The sequence below is a fragment of the Schistocerca cancellata genome, chromosome 5 (assembly GCF_023864275.1).
Source record: "Schistocerca cancellata isolate TAMUIC-IGC-003103 chromosome 5, iqSchCanc2.1, whole genome shotgun sequence".
Classification (NCBI taxonomy): Eukaryota; Metazoa; Arthropoda; class Insecta; order Orthoptera; family Acrididae; genus Schistocerca; species Schistocerca cancellata.
Window position 1 is genome coordinate 678,002,153 of NC_064630.1, and position 20,120 is coordinate 678,022,272.

Genomic DNA, 20,120 nt, shown 5'->3' on the forward strand with positions numbered 1-20,120 from the left:
CATCTGGGACATAGTGTTACCACAACTTCGCAGACTATCTCGGCACGCCTCACGGCCGACACACAGAGCGCCATCTACCCTCAGTCCCTGTCAATTTCCTCCATGCTCAAAAAAGTGGCTCTGAGCACTATGGGACTTAACATCTGGGGACATCAGTCCCCTAGACTTAGAACTACTTAAAAATAACTAACCTAAGCACATCACACACATCCGTGCCTGAGGCAGGATTCGAACCTGCCACCGTAGCAGTCGCGCGGTTTCGGACTGAAGGCGCCTAGAACCGCTCGGCCACCGCGGCCGGCCTCCTCCATGCTCGCTACTATGACGTTACCGCAGGAGCTGCGATGTACTTGTGCATCCGCACTGAACAAGATGGATCTATTGCCCATCTAGGTGAATCAGTTATACGAATGCATGGTGTCTGTCTTTCGGACTTGTGCCTTTATATTTTAGTATGTCCGAAAGAACAAACACCACGAATTCATATAACTACCTGAGATTAACTGAGAGCAGTTTGTGATGCCCCAGAGGCTCGCCACGAGCATTTCGGAAACTGCACGACTTGTCAGTGTTCGAGCAATACTGTGGTGAGATGAAACCGCATCCAGACCTTGTGGGGTTGGGCGGCCACTGCTCATAACGGAAGCCGGACGTCGTAGGCTGGGCAGACTGGTAAAACAGGACAGACGGCGAATTGTGGCCGAACTGACATCAGACTTTAGTGCCCGGCAGAGCACAAGTGTGTCTCAACACACAGTGCACCAAACATTACTAACGATGGACCTCCGCAGCGGACGATTCATGCATGTGCCAATGTGAACACCACGAAATCGGCAACTGTGACTGAAATGATTACTCTACCATTGGTACTGGACGTTGGCACGATGGCACAACGTTGCGTGGTCTGATGAACCCCGATACCTTCTTCATTATGCTGGTAGGAGGGTGTGAATCAATCTTCCAGGGGGAACAGCTACGTGACACTGTACTGTGGAACAGAGGAAAGCTGGCGCCGGATCCAGTATGCACTGGGGAACACTCACTTGGGCATCCGTGGGTCCAAGTGGAGCTCGTGCAAGACAGCATGACGGCCAAGGAGAATCTTACACTGGTTACATACCACGTACACCCCTCTATGTTTCCTGACGGCAATGACATTTTTCCGAAAGATAATGCACCGTACGACAAGGTAAGGAGTGTGATGGAGTGGTTCGGGGAAAATAGCGTCGAGTTCCAATTGACGTGCTGGCCTCGCATCTCGCCAGATCTGTAACCCATCGAACACATCTGGGATGTGATTGAAAGAGGCGTCATAGCCTTCCGCCCCCCTACCCGGATTTTACGGGTATTAGGTAACTTGTGAGTGCAGATGCGATGCCAGTCCCTGCACCGACCCACCAGGCCTCATTGCTTCCATGCCACGAAGCGTCGCCGTTGCTATCCGTACCAAAGGTATACATACCGCCTACTAGTTGGGTGGTCATAATGTGCTAGCTGATCACTGTATATGGTGTTTCAAAAGTATTGCATCAAACGTCTAGGCATAAATTGAAGTTTATCATAAACCTGTAATTGTACATACATTACGAGGGTAATCCCAAAAGTAAGGTCTCCTATTTTTTTACAAGTACATATACCTGTTTATTTCTACAGTGGTTTACATCAGTTTACAGCTTGAACATTTAGCTGTTTTTCGACATAACATTCTGAACAGCATGGCGGCGAGCTGGTATGACATGGTCATACAAAACCTGCCACATCGTCTACAAAAATGCATCCACAGAAATGGTGATTATGTCGAAAAAATAGCTAAATGTTCAAGCTGTAAACTGATGTAAACCATTGTAGAAATAAAGAGGTCAATGTACTCATAAAAAATTGGAGACCTTCCTTTTGGGACTACCCTCGTAAAATACGTAACATTACTCCAAGACTAATCTCCGTCCGCAGCTCGTGGTCGTGCGGTAGCTTTCTCGCTTCCCACGCCCGGGTTCCCGGGTTCGATTCCCGGCGGGGTCGGGGATTTTCCCTGTCTCGTGATGACTGGGTGTTGTGTGCTGTCCTTAGGTTAGTTAGGGTTAAGTAGTTCTAAGTTCTAGGGGACTGATGACCATCGATGTTAAGTCCCATAGTGCTCAGAGCCATTTGAACCATTTGACTAATCTCCAATGAAGTGTATTCAAAAATTTGTGGAGCATTTAACAATAATTTCCTGAAAGAGGTACATAAAAGAAACGAATTGGCGATGTTTCTTTACATTTATACAGTGCAGACTTTATTATCCGACCCTGAGTTACATTTATTCGCGATTGTCTGGATTGTCAACGGCGAGCAAATATCTTCGTCGTATACTCCGTGCATGCACGCAGTTGTCGAGCTGGCACTACTAGTTCAGTAACGGGGCACTTCTTGCTTTCAAAAAACGAGGTAGAAGAGTTTTCTTTTTCTTGTGCATAGTCAGATTTTCAGAGGTTACATTCTGCTTCACACTTTCTGCTCCAGATTACCGTCTCTCATGCACTCGTTGATGAAATCCTTTTCATATAGAAACTGGGCTACTGAATCTAGGCTCACTTCGATTAATTGTTGCTTTCGGTAGAAATAAAAATCATGCTTTTCCGTTCGAAGTGATTTTGAGATACTTTCCCACTTGTTATTTTATTTTATTTTATTTATTTTACGATGGAAGATGATGCAAACCCTTTTTCTGAAAACATAGTTCTCCTTGTTTTTCCACAGCTGCAACCTGCTGCTCAATTTTTCCAACTCATTATTTCATGTTTCTTGGTCCTGATGCCCAGTCAATGGACCGTAGTGGTATGGTCTTCCTCTGTTAGCAATGATACAAGAAAAACTATGAGCATGACAAAAAAAGATACATGTAACAAGACGGTTGTCTTCAACTAAGCATGAAGCGTTGATTCATATGGAAGCAACCCTGCTAACAGTGACGAACCAAACTTGATTTTCAGCATTCTATTACTTGGAGACCTATTTAGAACTTTCCTCTCTGATAACGCAGAACTGACGAACTGAAGTGCTTAAATGAATCATTCTCTATTATGTTTCGGAATTATTGAACTACGAAAACTGGTTACTTACGGAACTAAAGCCAAATAGCGTCATTGCTAGGCCATGTGAGAACCATATTAGTGTCTTACCGCCTTAGACGTCTTGGCTGACATGATGTCTCCGGCTGATAACGAATTTCGCGTTATACACATGCGTTCTGAACAAAAGAAAAGCAGAAGAGGAAGAACATACGGAATGGCTGAAAATGATAACGAGAATACGGGTAGCGAAATGAGAATGTCAGAGTGTGATCAAGCGTGATCTTCCCTCTCGAGACGGCATACGAATGAAGTATTAGGGGAAAGAGAATGATATTTTGAAACGTACAAGACATGAAACTAAGTAATGCAAAGGAAACTAATGTGAAGGTGACAACCGAGAGTCGGATAGGAATGGTGACAACAGACTCTGGACACACAGGAATACGATGGCGCTAAAAGTAATTGATAATGGAAATTCCTATAAGGTCATCCTGAAAAGGACAGATGCAGCACATATGTGACACATTCATTAAATTTTTTTGTTATTTTTGTATGGCAGAAAAGCAGAAAATAACCAGTTATTCTCTCGGTTAGTTGCCAGGGATTTATTGAGAATTTGTGTCAGACATGAAATAATGTTCGCAGATATCGACTCACCAGTTGTTCTAGTGTTTTCATATTTTTGACTATGCCTAATGTCACATCACTTTAAAGAAAATTATAATGGGATCATTTCTTCCCGGAACATATGTTTCTAAATTAAATAAATGACACATTTCTAAATTCAATAAATGATACATTTGATTAACTAGTGCTTCATAAGCTCCGTTTTGGCATCTTTATAGGGTTGCGTTATGGATTAAAGACAGAAAATCTTCATATGAATATAACTGCGATCCATCAACCACATTAAAGTTATCCTTTCTTAAATACATAATTTGTACGACTACTCTCACAGCTGTCAAGGGTTTTAAATTGCCGGAAAATTTCATCATATGCCTGACGAAGACTATGCTGTAATAGAAACAGTTTTCGGACACAGATTTAACATTTATCATGCATGACTAACTGCGACATGAAAGTAGCGTAGGTAACATGCCAACACAATGACAAGAAAAAGATCGAGGGGTCTCAGAGAAGACGAATGTAAAATATCATAAAAACAATATGAACCTATCTTTCTCGTACCTTTTCCGTCAAGTGGAGGAAAACGTAGCATATATGCTACATATATTCCTAGATGGTAGAATAGCGTCAAATAACTATTTATTCTCTCACTAAGTTGTCGCGGAATTTATTGTGAAATTGTGTCGCACGGTACAAATACATTTATCACTTGTGTGAGAAGCAATTCCGATATCTTTCATGAAACTTCCTATAATTGGCTGAACTGCCACAAATTGATTCATTCACTACCTCTTTTGGTCATAGACCATCATCCACTACATGAATCAACGTTAAAAAGATACAAATGACAATTGAACAACAATGTACAAAACTTCATAAGGACACGAAAATACAGAAACCTTCCTTACGAATAATTTGGCAATGTAAGTCACATGTCAATCATGTAGAACCATGAAACCGCATTAGCCGCCAAGCTCATGAATGATAACAGTAATTTCCCCACATCAGCAACCTGCATCATGAAAACATACGAATCTGGTCGTATGTAGTCTGGACTTAATATGACTAGACGTAGTACCCGTAACCTCACAGATAAAACTACAAAGTTGTCTAGTCAATTTGAAGCATGATATAACAAATTAATTTTAATATAGAATAACAATGACAACCACGATTATAGTAAAGCCTTAAGTAATATTTGCAGAAAAGATGATAACAGGGTGGGTACTTAATCACAGTTATAAAATAGTTAGTTTTCTTTTTTTTTAGTACAATAAACACTAGATACAAATCACAATGCGTTATCTAAAAATCGCTATTAAATGACAGTAATTTCAACAATGTAACTTGTGAGAAAACCACTGAAGTATACTTAGTGCACATGTGTCTGTAGCATATACTACATATAATTTCTGAGTACGATACACAGTTCAGTGTTATCGCATATGCCAACAGGCCGGGACTCAGGAACAAATGATATCTCAGTAAACGATGGAACCTGAGGTTCCCAGTATATTACTGAAAAGCTATATGATCACAGATATAAGAGAAAACTAAACAGGGCTAGCAGTACAGGATACATAGTGTTAAAATTCAATAGCGTAATAAAGAGTACCTTAGTGGTAGCATTGCAGAAAAATTGTCAATAAAAGCATTATTTCATGTCCATATGTGGAGGTAAAGTATTGTAGCACATGATATAAGATACAGTTAACAGGAAATATATGAACTACATTCCCCAAGACAGATCAGCTTTCAATATCAGAATGGCTCTGAGCACTAAGCGACTTAACTTCTGAGGTTATCAGTCGCCTAGAACTTATAACTAATTAAACCTAACTAACCTAAGGACATCACACACGTCCATGGCCGAGGCAGGATTAGAACCTGCGACCGTGGTGGTCGCTCGGTTCCAGACTGTAGCGCCTAGAACCGCACGGCCACTCCGGCCGGCTGTCAGATCAATATGATATATCAGAGAAATAGTAAATGAGCTTATAATAGTTGTTCAAAAACAAGGGAGAATCGGCGTGGTCTTCCTTAGGGAACTGAACATTGTACAGCATGGGGCGAAGCGTGTAGCCAACAAATGATTACCCAAAGTTGCATATTTCGGGAAGTGACTATAAATTAAAATAATTAAATCTAGTCACGAGTTCGTACGTGTTCTGATCAAAATTCGTTGCATTTTTTAGATGCTACTGATGCATGAATATTGCAAGTTTCAGTATTAGTGATTTATTGTATGTCGAATACAATCTCGCGCTCGAAGTGCGGACCGATCGCCATACTGGTATAAATATGACGCTAGATTCACAGACTCGCACTCCGTGGCGAACCTGGATAAGCTTGAACGTTACGGCAAGCATCCAGAATACGTTGCCGGATATACATTTAGTTTATCAAAATTCTCAGATGCCTTCAAGTGCACACACAATTATAAATCAGTTGAGTTTGACCTGGCCAACCTATACCAAAATACAGAAACTGCTTAATAATAAGGAGCTATGAGTGGAACTGAAGTGTGTCGGTATATTACTGTGCATGTACTGAGGTAATACTTGTGTGTTAAAAAAAAAAAAAAAAACGCGAATGTCACGCTTAGTGGCGATGGCGCCTTAGACCGATAGTGTATATACCAATGAAGATTAGGGAAGATTAGGATTTAAGCCCTCACGCAACACATGCTCCGATTCGGGATTTATGGAGAATGGATGTGGACGTGTTCGTTTCAAATCAAACATACCTGTGTTTTCCCTAAGCGATTTAGGAAATACACGAAAAACCTAAATATGGATGGCCAGAGGGTGATATGACGAACCACCATTCTCGCGAATGCGACCTTATAGTTTTATCACTGCGTTACTTCATCCAGTTAGGATGTAAGGTTTGTAACAATTTTCCTGTCTCGATGCAATTTCTTTCGTTTCCATTCTTCATTCCACAATGTAAACATACCTTCAGGAGTATACTACCGCCGGTGGATGTGTTCGCAGTTCCTCCGCAGGCGATGAGGATAATCGACACACATGGCAACGAGCTGCAGCGCCTGACGATGCCGTACGTAGAAGGCGACACCATGAGGCTGACGTGTATGGTGTCCGGAGGTATGTACTGCTGAACTAACATGCATACATGCCAACAGCAGCGAAAGATTACAAATATAGGGCGATTTATACAAACGAGGACGAAGTGCAGGAAACAGATGAGGAGCAAAAGAGGCCAAATGGACATAAGGACCGAATTGCGTTCCAAGGGAGGTCAATACACTTCCAGGTGTAAATAATAGACCTCTAACAGTCCATACGACCATTTGGCTTCTTATCCTCTCAAGAATGGTTTCCTGTAGTTTGACTCAATTTAACAAAATGACACTTTGTAATGCTGTAGTGATACCAAACAGACTTTACTTGAGGCGGACCTCAATTTTTAACTACCTATTACAGGAAATAGTCTATATGAGGTCCATCTCTATCGGTACACAGTTTTCTACGTTTTCATAAGTATATTATGATTGCCATATATTTTTCTGATTTTACTATATTTCATAAATATTGCACTATGACTGCGGTCTAATGTTTTCTATCCGTCTTGGACTCCCCACCCATCTCACACCCCTACCACCTCCCAAACCCTTTCTCTCCGTGTCTTCTGATCTCTCTCCCATTATCGTATCCCCTGCTCTCCCCCCTGCCAGCATTACCATACCAATCTAATCTAATGGATCACTCTCGTTCTCCACCGAGACCTCTCCCCCGTTCCTCAATGCTTTGTTCGTCATTATATATCAGAGTCTCTTTTCACCACATCCCCTTACTTTGAGCATTCAACCACTCGCTTATGGGTAGGTCCGTTGAAGTTTCTTGCACCTCCTCATCCAACACCCCTACTTTCTGCCACCTCATTTTGATTTTTCCTGCTTTAACGTTTAATCAAATATGCTCTCATATCCCTACTATTATTTTATTCAGCCCAACCTCCCCATCTCTTACACATAACCAGCTCTAACACTGTTTTTCCACTTTTCCAACTCGCTATTGTTCTTTGACATTGCCGTCCGCCCCACCCTGCATTTGATTCCAAAACCATCTTTCTTTCTTAATTACACTGTTAACCTTCTTAATATTGTTAATTTTATAAGTCTTGGCACTACAGTGTATATTCCTATCTCTCTCACATCCCTCTTCACCAAGCATGCATTTACCCGTCCACCCCTCTCCCCCACGTTTTTAACTCCGATTGTTAACTTCCGTATTTTGTATTATCAATGGCACTTACTATATTCTTATGTGATTCACTGCCTTTGAGTTTTATTTCGTTTTGTTCCTTCTAGACTTTAGTTCCTTCTCCAACTTAATGTAGGTTCGCTCACAGTTGTTGACTATTTGAAGTATACAAGTTTATCAAAGCTGAAGACGCACAGTGCCACCGCAAAGATAATTATATATAGCTTGAAGATATTTAAGATTAACAGTCATATATCTATGACACTTCGTTATTTTAGTATTCAGTTGCTCTATTACTGACACTCTGTGATTTCACTGTCATTACGTTTTAAGGAAATGTACTCATCTTTTATTTAGCAGCGTAAACTTGGTTTTACTGTGACGTGATCCCACGATAATTTACTGATCTGTTAGAAGGTGGTGATTTTACTTCTGGTATTTAATGGGGAGCCAATAGTTTTCTTAATTTATGGCCAACTTCGAGCTTAAGTGTCCTGAAATATACGTTAAAGATATAAAATGTAAGCTAATATTTCGCAATTATACGCCAATTTACATTCATTGCTTAACACAATGTACATATTATGGAATTTTACGTGGGCTCACTGTGTGCAATTTTTGCTTTTAGCAAATACTTGAAAATGCCATACAAAGCCGAAACCTGGTTTGTACATAAATAAACAACGAAACAGTCAAACGGCCGTGTGTTCCTTTAAAAAATCAATCTGTATAGTTCGTGATGTTCGGAATCTCTCTTATAAACTGGTCTGCATTCTGCTTCACTCTATATTTATGGAGGACAATGCGCGACCGCATCGAAGAGGTGGAGGAATTCTTAGGACGAGAGGATGTTCAGTGAGGAGTGGACTGGCCCAGTTGTGCGCTGTTGGGGTTTCCTGCAGCACGTCCACATGGATCAACGACCATTTAAGGGATGTCAAACTCGTTGGTGGAGGAATCTAATGCCCTGTCACGTAAACTCCTTACCAACTTTTTGGCCAACATGCGAGCATGTTGCAGTTCTATCTGAATCACAAGTGTCATAATTTCACTGAAATGAAGTGACTGAAATGAATGGCCACAATGAGGACAACATCCATAAAACAAAATGGTGTCCTTGAAATGTGTTCGAAAATTTTATGCTTGTAATGTAATGGATACATGTGTTGATCAATGAAAAATTTTCTCACACTTGCATTAGAACTATCATCATCAATTATATCAATAGGAGCCCCGATGATCTAATTAAACTGCGTTCCTTTCTATTTGTCTTACGTGAGCTCATCTTTCTTTTGATTAGTTTGATATGACCTACTGTGATTTCTCTCCTGTGCCAGCCTCATCACCTCAAGGGTCTTAATTAATTAAAATATATGTTTTACCTCATGATTTTTACTTTCTGCGGCTGCCTCTAGTATCATGGAATTTATTTATGTCTTAACATGTGTCCCATCATCTCGTACGTATTCTACCCAGCACTTTCACATATTCGTTTCCTAATAGATACTGCAGAGAATTGTATTGTTTTATCAATTTATTTAATTATCAGTATCCTTCCGTAACGGTACATTTGACGCAGTACCGGGCTATACCCTCAGAAATTTTTTTTCTCAAGTTCAGGCTCTTGTTTGACAAGAATTTTTAATTTTTATTTAATTTTCCACCAGTGCCTCTTTTTAGTCCTTCAGTTTCGAGCTAACATAGTAAATAAAGAAAGACATAAATAATATACATTTTTCGAAACAGGTTTCTTTGTCTTACCAAAGAATAAAAAATAATGCTAGAAGTGCCGTTAAAACCCACACGCATGGAAGTCAAACGCAGGCCTAGTAGCCATTAGACACCGCCACAGTTACAAATAGCTCTATCGTCATGTATCTGCAATGGATCAAAATTACTAATTCTTCGATTCATTAGAAGTATTACTATGACGGCCTGATACATAATAAAATATTCTTATTTTCGTATTTTTTCAATTTCACATGGTCTGGATGGATCTTGCACAGTGAGTTACGACTTCCAGTTTTTCGCAAATGGAGACAAAGCGACACACACACACTGTCAAAGTAGTTACTACCAAACGGTCGTCGTCTTGTATCCCGTAGGTTCGTTGCAGTCAGTTGGGTTGCAGGCTGTGGCATCTCCATACAAGTGTAGTGTCAAAATTGTGTCTCTAGTAGTTTGCTTATTTTTGAGATCAAACTGAGCTTTGCCTAGTCTTATTTGGAATTCGGTCCCATGAAGTACACACAAGGAACGCTCTCCATTGTCCTCTCTCACGTGGTTCTTCCTTCATTTTCTGGTAATAACGATTTCTCATATCATCCACCATTTCACGATTTCCTCTTCCTCTCCTTCTCTTCATTACAAATCTCTTTTCTCGCAACATATGTCATAGCAGATATATTATTTGTTTCATTATAGTAATATTTTGGAGAAATCTTCATATTTGCTGATTATAATGACTTTATTATACCACACTCTCACTCTATAGATTTTTCTCACTTCTGTGATCATCAACAATTGTAATTCTTATACTCAGTGCGCCAATGCTGAACACTCTTCTTTATACTTCTGTTCCCAATATTGTTTCTCTTGCTTTTCCTAATGATTTAACTTTTTGTTACTCATTATAATTATGGAAAAGCGCTGGTGACAAACAACATCCTCGCCTAACGCTTGCCGCGCTGGATTAGCCCAGCGATCTGGGGCGCTGCGGTCATGGACTGTGCGGCTGGTCCCGGCGGAGGTTCGATTCCTCCCTCGGGCATGGCAGTGAGTGTTTGTCCTTAGGATAATTTAGGTTGATTAGTGTGTAAGCTTCGGGAGTGATGACCTTAGCAGTTAAGTCCCATACGATTTCACACCCATTTTTTATCCTATCGCTTTTTCAAATTCTCGTCTCATTTGTTGCTGATCGTCAGTCATTATTATCACTTTCTCTAGGGCACAGTTAATTTATGAGTCTCCTATCCATCCAGTCTCTACCATCTTGTTTTAAAGTCTTCAGAAGTGTACCTGTCAAACGTCTGTGTTAAGCCGAACATAAAATTTTTCTCTTCGCTTTTCGTGTGTCACTCTGGCCACAAATTTACGGGCTTGGCGTATTATATTAATTGTGCGGTAGTTTTTCATGCTTCATTAATTACTGGATCTGAATATGAACATAGCAAGGTCCCGGTTCACTAGGTACTGTTAATACGTGAATAATTCGGCTTAAAAAAAAAAGCCAAGGGAACCTTCCAGTTTTCTTCACGTGGCTCATGTTTTCCCACCCGAAGACGACCGCCAGACATCCCTGAAATATGTTCATTATTCAATTAAATTCTTTGAGTCTACCCTCGTATCATATTTGCGACCGGTTTCCTTTCTAAACGTTGGTCTACCCATTTCCCTAGTAACTAGACACAGATATGCTGTACGGTTTGTTGCAGGTGAGTTATCCGTCAGCGACACCGTGGTCTTTCAAGTGTGACGTCCCAGAATTTTGTAAATACAGTATACAGCTCTTGTATTATGGATTACTGGTGGGCTTCGGTTATCCGTGCAGCGCATTTATTCACATTATCAGGAGCACCCTATACGTAATTATTCACCAAAGAAAAATCACTAAACAGTCGTATATTTTCAGAAGTTGTTATTTTGTTTACATGACCACTTTCAGCATCTCATCAATGCCACCTTCAGGCCCCTATGCACTCCATGTATGGAGAATCATATATATCGTGACAAGCATAACCGGAGCCATCACTGCCTGGTTTCCGTGAATTTTTTATGGTGTGTGTACTTCGAAGACTTGACAATAACAAAGGCATGCAGCGATGTATCTGATTCTCTATACATAGAGTGCCTACGGGCCAGAAGATGGCTTTAATGAGGTGCCGAAACTGGTCGTGTAAATAAAACAACAACTTCTCAAAACATAGGGTTGTTTGGTGATTTATCTTTGGTAAATATCCGACCGGCCGCCGTCCCACAACCAAGATGAATCAACAGAGAACTCAATCTAATTGTATTCAACCAGCGAGAGTTGGCCTATGCCTGAAACAATTCTTGGTACAGATATAGTTGGAAAGGGTGGATGGCTCCAGTACTTGTGCAAGTAACGCCCACAACTCGTGCGTGATCACAGGGAGGCCGCCGCCCACGCTGCGCTGGTGGCGAGAGGACAGCGTGCTGGAGTCCAGGGCGCTGGAGACGGCGTTCCCCAGCGTGCGCGAGCAGATGCTCATCCTGCCGCGGTTGTCGCGCGCAGACCTTCACGCCTCCTTCACTTGCCAGGCCGTCAACAGCGACCTTATCCCGCCCATGACGGCCACCGTGCGTCTCGAGATGAACCGTGAGTACCGGCTGCCAAGACCGTATCACTATTTACTTATTTTATTTATTTACATGTCAAGTTCCGTGACACCAAATTGAGGAGCAAATCTCCAAGTTCATGGAACGTGTCAGTACATGAAATTACAACATAAAAGTAGTAACAGATAAAAATAAATTTTCATGAACCTGAAAAAAGTCAGTCCATAAGTTTAAGTAAACTCTAGCAGCAATAAAATAAGAATAAGCTTAATTTTTCAAGGAACTCCTCGATAGAATAGAAGGAGTGACTCATGAGGAAACTCTTCAGTTTCGATTTGAAAGCATGTGGATTACTGCTAAGATTTTTGAATTCGAGTGGCAGCTTATTGAAAATGGATGCAGCAGTATACTGCACACCTTTTTGTACAAGAGTTGAGGAAGTCCGATCCAAATGCACGTTTGATTTCTGCCGAGTATTAACCAAATGAAAGCTGCTTATTCTTGGGAATAAACTAATATTGGTAACAAGAAACGACAATAAGGAATATACATATTGAGAGGCCTGTGTCAGAATACCCAGACTCATGAACTGAGGTCGACAAGAGGTTCTTGAACTTACTGTATCTTCTTCTTCCTTTGCTCCCCATGGATTAGGCTATAACCTGTCCTGGCTTCATGTGTGACCATCGTGTCTTTGGACTTTCTGGATATCTTCTTCTCTCCGGCCTGTACGGGAGGTGGACAAATTTATGGAAACACCAAAAACACATCATATTACCATCCCTAATATCGTGCAGGAAAACCGTTGCTATTCAAAGCAGCACCCAGACGTCTCAGAATGGATAAATGCAGCGACTGTATGGCATCCTAGGGAATCTATGCAATTCTTCCAGCAATAAAGTGGCAAATTCAGTTACCGATGATGGAACTGGATAGAAACCACACAACCTTCTCTCCAGAGAAGACCACAAAGTCACAATAATATTGAGACCTGGTAATTGTGGTGGCCAGGGGAGTTGCGACAATTCATCGTCGTAGTCACAAAACCAGACTTGAACTACGCGAGCTGTGAGAACGTAGGGTTACCACTGCGAAACAAACATTCTACATTGGAAGTACCAGATCATCCAAAAGGTCACATGATCCTTGGATGTAATGCGACCTTGCACAGTAACCATGTGTCCTCTGAAATATCACAATATAGCTTCCCATCACCAAACCCTCGCTGTATTGCACTGGTGGGACGTACGTTTGACCAGAAATTGGAAACAGTGTCCAACGAGACTCGTATGACCAAATGAGTTTCTTCCAAAACTCCGTAGTGCAGCTTGTATGGTTTCGGCGCTATGTTTTCCCGTTACGGGCATTTGCATTACAGACTCATAGAGTACAGACTCATAGAAAAAAGCAGCCATGTTCACTATTTTATAGAACGCTACTAGTTTTTCTTTTCCAGTTTTGATTTTTAGGCTTTTATTTATTGAACTTAATTATTCCTGGAACGTGGGTAATTTTTTTAACAAAATCCTTTTGATACCAATAACTGACTTATGTTCCTAAGTAATTACAACCCGTGACTTCTTACAATAAAGTATTACTGATTAAAATTTCGGTTCTAACAGTATAATTATGTTTGAAGGCCAGTGTCTCTGTTTTAATAATAGTACTGTTAAAATTATAATCCCCACGTAACTTTCTTCTGTTGTAACCTCGACGATTGATACGTTATACAATAGCGCTAAATTCCTTTTTGTCCTTTGCACCTCGTCTTTAGTTTTATTTATAATAATCTCATCATCAGCAAACAGCATCGTGTTAAGCGTAAACTTTCGTGCAATGCAAGTAACTCCCTTAATTCTAAACATCCACTCTCTAATCAGACCATGTATATAAATTGTAAACAACATACGAGACAAGCTACAACCCTACCTTTCACGTTGGTTTGTGTGTATCTTTTTACTACACCTTCCACTTCTGGGCACAATTCCACATAATTTTTCCCTGCTTATTCTGTCGAATGCTTCTACATAAACAAAAACAGCTATGTGAGTTTCAAAGTTTTATTCCTTTTACATTCCTGATTTCTGCTTAACTGTAAATGTGGCAACTGTACAGAATCGCCCCTTTCTAAAGCTATTTTGTTCTTCTAATGATAAAATGTCTGTGATGGCTCGCGCTTTTTTACTTAATGTTCTTACGTATGCTTCATATCCTATATTCGAAACACTTATTCCACTGAAAATTGCACACCTGTTTCTAGAACATTTTTTAAATGTAGGCATAACTAGACTGCGAACAGGATCTTGAAATCTTACATCTCTTAATTAAATTCAGAATTCTCTGATTTAATATTGGGCCCTCATATGTCCATAATTCTGCATTTAGTCCTTCTCCTGTAACGTTCTTATTATTAATTTGATCCAATTTTTAATCCCTTGAAGGTAACGTGGTCTATACTCACAAAAATAGGCTCATTGGTTTCGTCTTTTTTTGTGGGGCTTAGTAACTCACAAATTTCTAAAATTTTATAGCCATTTTTACGGCATCATTTGTCTTTTGAGTTTTGTTCTTGTGGGGATCCACAGCCTCAATATATTATAAGAATGAGACCAAACGACGGTTAGAACTTAAATAGTGGCAAATATTTATTCACAACCGATACAAAAGAGTTACATGTTTGCACAATTTACTGTCCTTCAAAGTAGTCACCAGCGTTGCGTAGAACTCGTTACCAGCGATGTGGAAGGCGTAGTATACCGTTGTACCGTTGTATCGGTTATGAATAAATAGTTGCCTAAGTTCCGACCGTCGTAGTGTACACAGACTGTGACCTACTTATTATCTGTGATATTAGCTGATTTAGATCGTCTGTCATTCTGAAGCAGTAGTCGCGAACCTCAAACATCAATCTCGAGCAGAAAAATGGGGAATTAGAACATCTCAGTAGCTAGTCAGAAGCTCTCCAGGACGACAAGGAGCAGGTAATGGGTCAATTTCACTAAGTTAAAATTAATCAGAGAGTACCCTCTTCTTCTGTAAATCCTGCAATAGCAAATTTAAAAACACCTTTTTCTGGCTAAAAATGCTGAACGTAAATGTATTTGTCAGTGACGTCTTAGCTTCGGCCAATCTCGGTGGTTGGTCTGACGAAACATGCCTTCATATATACAACTAGTAACTGATTTCGGTAGCTGAAGCGTATGTCACGTGCCGTGAACCGTTACGTGATGCACAGTCGACTGAATAGTTAGCTGAGGTGTTACTGAAGTGATATCAAAAACAGAACAGGATTCCTGTTAAAATATTCTTGAGTTTTAATCCTCGGAAAGTGGTTAACTTCCCCCGAGCTTTCGTCAGAGATCTCTTCTACCGTTGTCAACTACTTGACAATGTCAGAGGAGATTTCTGCCGAAAGCTCGTGCGCATTTAACCACTTGACTCCGTTTGAAACCCGAGAGTATTTCATTAATGCATATCGATGCTCCTGGCAACGATGAGTCTTGCCGACTGGCGAGTCGGACGTCGGAGAGCGCCATAAATACTGTGTAAAGTGGGTTTGGTCGAGTTTACATGTGGTCAGCCGAGATAATTTTTGTCAGAGATAAAACTTAACCATCGATTGTCATCTGCCAAGGATAAAATAACTATTGATTATCATCTGTCAAGGACAAAAACTTATTTAAAGATTCTACAAAGCCACTGTCCCTAGATCTCAGAATTTCATGGTTTCTTCCTTTCTGGTCAAATTACCACTGCCCTTAAATATTTTGTTAGCTTGTTCATATAGTCATACCGAGCGAGGTAGCGCAATGGTTAGCACACTGGACTCGCATTCGGGAGGCCATCCTGATTTAAGTTTCCCGTGATTTTTCTAAATCACTTCAGGCAAATGTCGGGAGGATTCTTTTGAAACGGCACCGCCGATTTCCTTCCTTTTCTTTGTATGTCCATCCTTTTTACTGGAGTTCATGGGGACCACGGCCGTTCACAATTGTAAGAATTTGAAACACCTACAATCTGATTGTGCAGCTACTAGTTTCGGCGCTTCAGTGCGCCAGCCATCTTCAGTCCTTAGTTGATGCTGAAGTTTCAATCACGATCCATATATACTCTGCATCAGTAGCCAGCATAACTGTCTTATGCAGACTCTCTGTAACTGTGATGTCAGCACTCAAAACATCAACTGTCAAGTCGGCAGTTGATGGTTGCAGTGGTGACATCTTAGTTACAGATAGTCTGCGTGAACCAATTATGTTGGTCGCTGATGCAGTGTATATACGGACGAATCTAGCTTCACTCAACCTCCACAACATCCATTACTGATGAGAACAAAACTCGCATGTCATCCGTCAATATGGCTTTCGGGAACACTTTGGCATACATCTGTGGGCTGGAATCGTGGGAAGAGTGCTTTTGGCCCCATACTTATTCCCAGTCAATCTGAATGCGCCCATTTATCGTATACGTTGCCAGGCGAACCAGAAAACATTTCACTTGGTGTTCGGTGACAGCTAAGGCTGATCATTATGGTGCACCACTACACACTGGAATGAATGTGCATAATTTTTAAATGATGCGTTTCCATGGAAACAGATTGATCGAGGAGGTCCCATGTTTTGGCCTCCACATTCCACCGACCTTAATCAAAGAGGTTTTATCTGTGCGGACACGTAAAGAAAAAAAATTGTTCCCACTAATGGATGTACACGATTTTATAGCTCGTGTGCATGCCGCTTCAGCAAAACTGGATGCCGCTGCGTTGCGTAGGGTCCAGCAAAGTACGATCGAACGAGTGACGAAGTGAAACTTCTTGGCAGATTAAAACTGTGTGCCAAGTAGTTTCATATCAGCGCACAGTCCGCTGCAGAGTGAAAATTTCACTCTCGAGTGACGAAGTGTTTGCAAATGCAAGGTGGTCGCTTTCAAAATCTTCTCTAAAGTGAACATTGCTCGTACATGTACATACCGGCTCTGTGTAGACTAGCCTGGACGTCAAAATACAGAATGGAATTATTGTGCGTAGCATAATGTCAGTCTAGTGTAGCCTACTTGTGTGTGTGTGTTTTACCGTATCTCGTCCGATACAGAAGAGGTTACTGTATTCACTGTTATTTTACGTTAGCTTCATTTGTGTCATGGACGAAACATAGTGACCGTTTACGTCTGTAAGAATATCATGGTATGTCTTAATATTAAAATAAATCTAACAGTGACAGGGAGAAACACGCAAGATATAGCATTGTGAATGTGCGTATTGGATACAGTATGATGCTTTACCCACAAAAAGAATAGTGCAAAAGCGACTCGTACATGTCATTGCCTCGTCTCACTGAGCGAATGGAACAGTTAGTTTAGAGTTCATATTACCTGTTTTTTGGCCATGTGGCGTGCAGTTACAGCGTTGCCAGAACCTCGTTTTTTGAATCGAATTTCTAGTAAACCTGTTGGTGGGACTAGGTTTTGCTAGATACACTTTTGTCTTAAATTGGGATGAAGTATCGCATGCCAACCCCCAAGTACGACATTTTTTTTCTTCACGTCGTTCTCAGCTTTGCCGCAGCCGTCGGGTGAACTGGGAGCTGGAAGGAGACGACATTTCAAAATAAAGTGGGTTATTTTGGCTACAAGAACATCAGAATCGAAATGCAAAAAGATTCACAAAGTAATAACTGGGAACGATCCTTAGCTTAATTAAATGTAACATACTACACATAAGTAGAGGGAAATATCCATTAGTTTTCGATTACGTGGTTGGCGATACCTTTTTGTAAACAGTAACAATCGTCGTTTCTTATAGCAACAGGCCACAGCAACCTAAAATGAAATATCCCTTGAACTCAGCTTTGTGTTCATCTTATGCGAACGAGTTATACACATGATGGCTGCTACGCGTGACCCTATAAAGAAGTTGGATGTGATTCTGATGACGATTGCTTACTAGATGAAGCGGGTAAACTATTATCTATGCTACAGAGTCAGCACTACTGAAGATTTTAAAAGTACAGTCTGTAGTTCACCCTTATCAGATCCGTTCACATGGCAAATAAAATCCCCTACTTACCAATAATAAGTCTGTAAATACAGAAAAGGAAGCATCGTCTCTGTGCACTACCTACTTAGGGCGTGGTGATCACTGTTTCAGATTTTTGCCATCTCTAGAATTACGGACATGCAGAGCTGAAAACTACCCGCCGTTGAGGGCGGATTTGTGCAAATGGTCACCAAACTGGTTTAAACTGTTACAGCACAGCTTACAAGTGTTACAAAGTTATATCAACAAACCAGTTTAATTCGCCCACTGTTAGCGATGTAAAACAAAATAAACTCTATGGCCAATATTGTAGCACACGTACCTTGTACACAGACTAAAGTGCAACAGGATTATGTCAGCAAAACCCTCGTGTCAATTTGTACTACGTAAATAAACAGAATAGCTACGATTGTATTCCTCCAGTCTTCGAAATACAATTTTATGGCAGTAGGCCTAATGTCGTCATCTTATTTATAGTGTTATTTTTATACTGCACTAACATATGAACATGGTTGTTAAGTATTATTTTCTGATACGACAACATTTCCTCTATCTGTTGTAATCGAAGAGTGAAAATGTCAAACGTCCCAACGTCTCAACGTCACAAACACTTTAAGTGCTGTTGGGTTTCCTGTACCCTGCTGCATGTCCCAAGATTTGTTCCAGTTGCCACATCATGGAGGAAATCGTGCAAACATTCATTACTGGTCTTTGCGTCAAGCAGTCCTTTCGTATGCAGTTGTAAGTGCCTCGTGTCAATGTCTTTTATTCGCAAGATTTGTGTAAGATTGTTTAGTCAGTAAAGCTATGAACACATTCCACGTAACTATAAGGCATACAGTTGATTTTAAAAATGCTGGTGGAACATTGTTCTCAACGCAGGTGTATAATATCTCCAAATTTAGTAAGATCAAAGTGTCTCACACTACCGCGTTTTTAATAGCTATTGAGAAATTCTCGCTCTGAAAGAGAAGAACAGAAAAATGTGTCCGAAAGACCATTGCTGATCTATGTCTTGCCATACTTCATCGGAAGACGGAGCCATTTTTTCAGTTGCGGAACAGAAAGGCCAGTTGAAGATGCTGACATTCCATTTACAATAGCACAGTGAGTTCTAGAGTAAACTTCGTAGTATGTGGTCACAAGAATCTCGTTGTGTAAGAAACAAAATACACTGAGAGCTTTCTTCACTTAAATTTTGTAATTCCCTTCAAAAAAATTTGGATATGACTAGTTCTTGTTGTCTACAGTTTTATTACTTAAAATATTTCCGCAGTGTTTCTGTGATTGTAGTATCACAAGCAAAACTTATTGTCTCAGTCTTAATGGCATTTTGAAACACAAATTTTAGAATGTTCGTAGTAAATCATTCCTTTGCAGATTTGTCGCATTACTTTATTGCCGTGATGATGTGAGCAGCATAATTCTGAGGTATCAGAATACCTTCTCATTTTTCTGGGTACAAATAAGTTACCGGTATTTACAAAATGAGATACATTATTTTAAGATTCTTCTGACAAATGTGAGATTTGGAACTTACAATTGGCATCTCCATTAATCAGTTTTTCTTGCTTCTCCACTATTGGCCTATTTCGTATATGATGCCACTATAGTCACATAATAGCTAAAATTTGCACACACGAGTGTAATAAAAATAATTACAGACGATAATTTGAAGTAAGGTCTTATGGAACCAAACTGCTGAGGTCATTGGTCCCTAAGCCTACACACTGCTTAATCTAACTTAAACTAATGTAGGCTATGGACAACAAACACAGGATTCGAACCTCCGACTGGGGAAACCGCACCGACCGTGCCAGGCGCCCTAGACCGTGCGGCTACCCCGCGCGGCAGTTACAGACGAGGATGGAAATGTCGTCATGT

General features: G+C 40.5%; 1 protein-coding gene across 1 annotated transcript in view; it reads left to right on the plus strand.

Moving 5' to 3' along the window:
* The window catches only part of LOC126188759 (synaptogenesis protein syg-2-like), an 87,750-nt gene that overhangs the window by 60,306 nt on the left and 7,324 nt on the right, over window positions 1–20,120 (plus strand). Inside the window, exons 4-5 of the mRNA XM_049930369.1 lie at window positions 6,677–6,787; window positions 12,039–12,245. Coding sequence (XP_049786326.1) covers window positions 6,677–6,787; window positions 12,039–12,245 — 318 coding nt within the window. The remainder of the gene's footprint in view (window positions 1–6,676; window positions 6,788–12,038; window positions 12,246–20,120) is intronic.